Source organism: Lottia gigantea (genome assembly GCF_000327385.1).
Source record: "Lottia gigantea unplaced genomic scaffold LOTGIsca_95, whole genome shotgun sequence".
Lineage (NCBI taxonomy): Eukaryota > Metazoa > Mollusca > Gastropoda > Lottiidae > Lottia > Lottia gigantea.
The window spans coordinates 283221-286420 of record NW_008711088.1 but is presented as its reverse complement, the minus strand read 5'-3'; the positions used below and the strand labels follow the sequence as shown (position 1 = coordinate 286420).

General features: G+C 37.0%; 1 protein-coding gene across 1 annotated transcript in view; it reads right to left on the bottom strand.

Moving 5' to 3' along the window:
• Positions 1-3200, bottom strand: part of LOTGIDRAFT_170222 (hypothetical protein) — a gene marked incomplete at both ends in the record, with an annotated part of 59006 nt that overhangs the window by 23156 nt on the left and 32650 nt on the right. Inside the window, 4 exons of the mRNA XM_009068855.1 lie at positions 452-706; positions 1491-1711; positions 2107-2280; positions 2487-2634. Of these exons, the coding sequence (XP_009067103.1) occupies positions 452-706; positions 1491-1711; positions 2107-2280; positions 2487-2634 (798 nt within the window). The remainder of the gene's footprint in view (positions 1-451; positions 707-1490; positions 1712-2106; positions 2281-2486; positions 2635-3200) is intronic.

Below are 3200 nucleotides of genomic sequence, written 5' to 3'. Positions count from 1 at the left end.
GCACAAATGTCTGATTGAAAATTAGAATGGTGTAAGTTGATGCTATCAGTGTCTCTGATACACATAAAAAATTTAGAAAACCTCTTTACAATCTCTTTAACAAGAACCACAGACGTCTGATTGAAAATTAGAATGATGTAAATTGATGCTATCAGTGTCTCTGATACACATACAAAATTTAGAAAACCTCTTTACAATCTCTTTAACAAGAACCACAGACGTCTGATTGAAAATTAGAATGATGTAAATTGATGCTATCAGTGTCTCTGATACACATACAAAATTTAGAAAACCTCTTTACAATCTCTTTAACAGGAACCACAGACGTCTGATTGAAAATTAGAATGGTGTAAATTGATGCTATCAGTGTCTCTGATACACATACAAAATTTAGAAAACCTCTTTACAATCACTTCAATACAGAAAGTTGTGAATTTTTTTAAAAACTTACGGCAGTCTTCGGGTTCATCCATGCCATCTTTACAATCTTTATCTCCATCACATTTCCATAGTAACGGAACACATCGATCATCAGTAGGACCACAACGGAACTGAGAACTACTACAATTAGCGATACACGTCTTGTTGTCCGGGGTCATAACAAAAAAATCAGGACATTTACAAGCGTAGTTGTCTCCCCCTGCCCCTATTAAGCAGACATGTGAACAGCCGCCATTGTTTTTACCACATGGACTTCCTCTTGAGCCTGTAAAATAAAAATATGTACTTGAGCAAGGTATGGGTGATAAGGTGCCATGGGTTCGAATCTTCTCCAAGGTAATGTATAGAAAGGTTGCTATTGCAGTCAAGGTATAAGTATGAAGTTTGTAATAGATTGACATTGTGAAGATTAAGAAAGGTGACTATTGCAGTCAAGGTATAAGATGAAGTCTGTAATAGCTTGACATTGTGAAGATGAAGTTTGTAATAGCTTGACATTGTGAAGATGAAGTTTGTAATAGCTTGATATTGTGAAGATGAAGTTTGTAATAGCTTGACATTGTGAAGATGTAGTTTGTAATAGCTTGACATTGTGAAGATGTAGTTTGTAATAGCTTGACATTGTGAAGATGTAGTTTGTAATAGCTTGACATTGTGAAGATGTAGTTGGTAATAGCTTGACATTGTGAAGATGTAGTTTGTAATAACTTGACATTGTGAAGATGAAGTTTGTAATAGCTTGACATTGTGAAGATGTAGTTTGTAATAGCTTGATATTGTGAAGATGAAGTTTGTAATAGCTTGACATTGTGAAGATGTAGTTTGTAATAGCTAGACATTGTGAAGATGTAGTTTGTAATAGCTTGACATTGTGAAGATGTAGTTTGTAATAGCTTGACATTGTGAAGATGTAGTTGGTAATAGCTTGACATTGTGAAGATGAAGTTTGTAATAGCTTGACATTGTGAAGATGTGATACAAGAAAGGTGACTATTGTAGTCAAGGTATAAGAAACAGTAATAGCTTGACTGTGAAGATGTGATACATACCAACTTTTTGTCTGAGAGGATGGTAAACATGAATATCCATCGGTCTATGAGTTATATTCCGTAAAATCGTATGATTGGCTCCGGTATATTTATTGGCCTTCTCAATCGAAAGATGATTCCAGTCTGTCCAGTACATCCAGTCCTCGAACACCGTAATCGCGAAGGGATGAGGAACACCTTGTAATACTGTGTGTCTTCCACTTCCATCAATGTTGATATATCTACAAATAAAATACAAATTAATGGTTAGTCAAGGGACCTTCAGTTTAGTTACCAAGTGTATCTCACTGAGCCACCGCGGCTCCATGTCACATCTGAACAACTAGACGCTTTTTCCAAATCAGCCCCTCTTACCTACATTACTGACAGGAAACTGGGTTGAAAAATCTCAACCTATGCTGGGATCGAACCCTGGACCTTCAGGTTAGCGGGCAAGCATCTAACTCACTGACAGGGGGAAACCAGGTTGAAAAATCTGAAGGTATTATCTCAACCTATGTCAGGATTGAACTCTGGATTAGATTAACGAGGAAGCGTCTAACTCACTGAGCCACCGTGGCTCCCTGATCAATAAGCATAAACCACACATCTTATTTCCGTATAAAATTCTACGTACTCAATAATATCTAAATGTGCATCCGCCCACCAGAGTCTTCCCGTGTCGTAATCTATCGTCAAGGCGTTAGGCCAGCCCATCTTATTGGTGACGAAATCAACTGTAGCGTTGGATCCATCCATTCCTACACGACCAATGGAAGATTTTACACCCCAATCTGTCCAATAGATATACCTAAAATATAATAAGGAACAAGTTTTAAAATATATTGAGGGTAAGTAAGGTGAGCACTATAATCTTCAAAAGTCTCTTGAAGTGTACAATGAGGGAAACTTGCCTACTCTTATTGAATTTTCGACTATCCAAGGATCTTTAAGCAAAAGTAAAACGAACCTACAAGCAATAGCAGACGATACACATTAGAAAGTAGAAATACTCACCCGTGTACAGGATCAACAACTATAGCTCTAGGTCGTCTCATCTGAGATTTTAATAAAGTACATCTATTAGTTCCGTTTAATTCTGCTACATTCAGTGAGGATTTTCTACCATCAACCCAATACAACTTCCTAAAATACAGAAAATATTCTTAAAGAGATTATAAAGAAATTAAATGAAATGAATGGAGTTTTACATCCTACTTTTCTGCACCATGTGGGCTAATGAAGACAGGCAACACCATGCAGTGTACAATAAGGGAAATTTTGCCAAGATAGCAGCATAAGCCTACTCTTTTTTTCGATTTCCAACTGTCGAGGGATCTTTAACGTGTAGTACACAGGGCCTCGGTTTATTGTCCCATCTGAACCACTAGACGCATTTCAGGGACACTGATAGCATCAATTTGCACCATTTGCATCAGAGGTCTATGGTTCCTGCAATTCCTGTAAAACTAAGCATTTTATGACTTCAGAGCTGCAAAGTAGTAGGTAAGAGCATTGGAATATATACGTAACGTCAATTGCTGGGTTATGTCCAAAAAATGATGGTCGTGTGTTCTTATCTCTGTCAGTGTGTGANAGTCTGGTGACAGTGATTAACAGAAATTTGCCATATATTTATTGACTTCACGAAAAATATACAATTTCATTTGATTCGCAACTCGTCGTGATGAATTTTAATTTTGGCTAATCATAGAAAATGTTGGAGCGCAA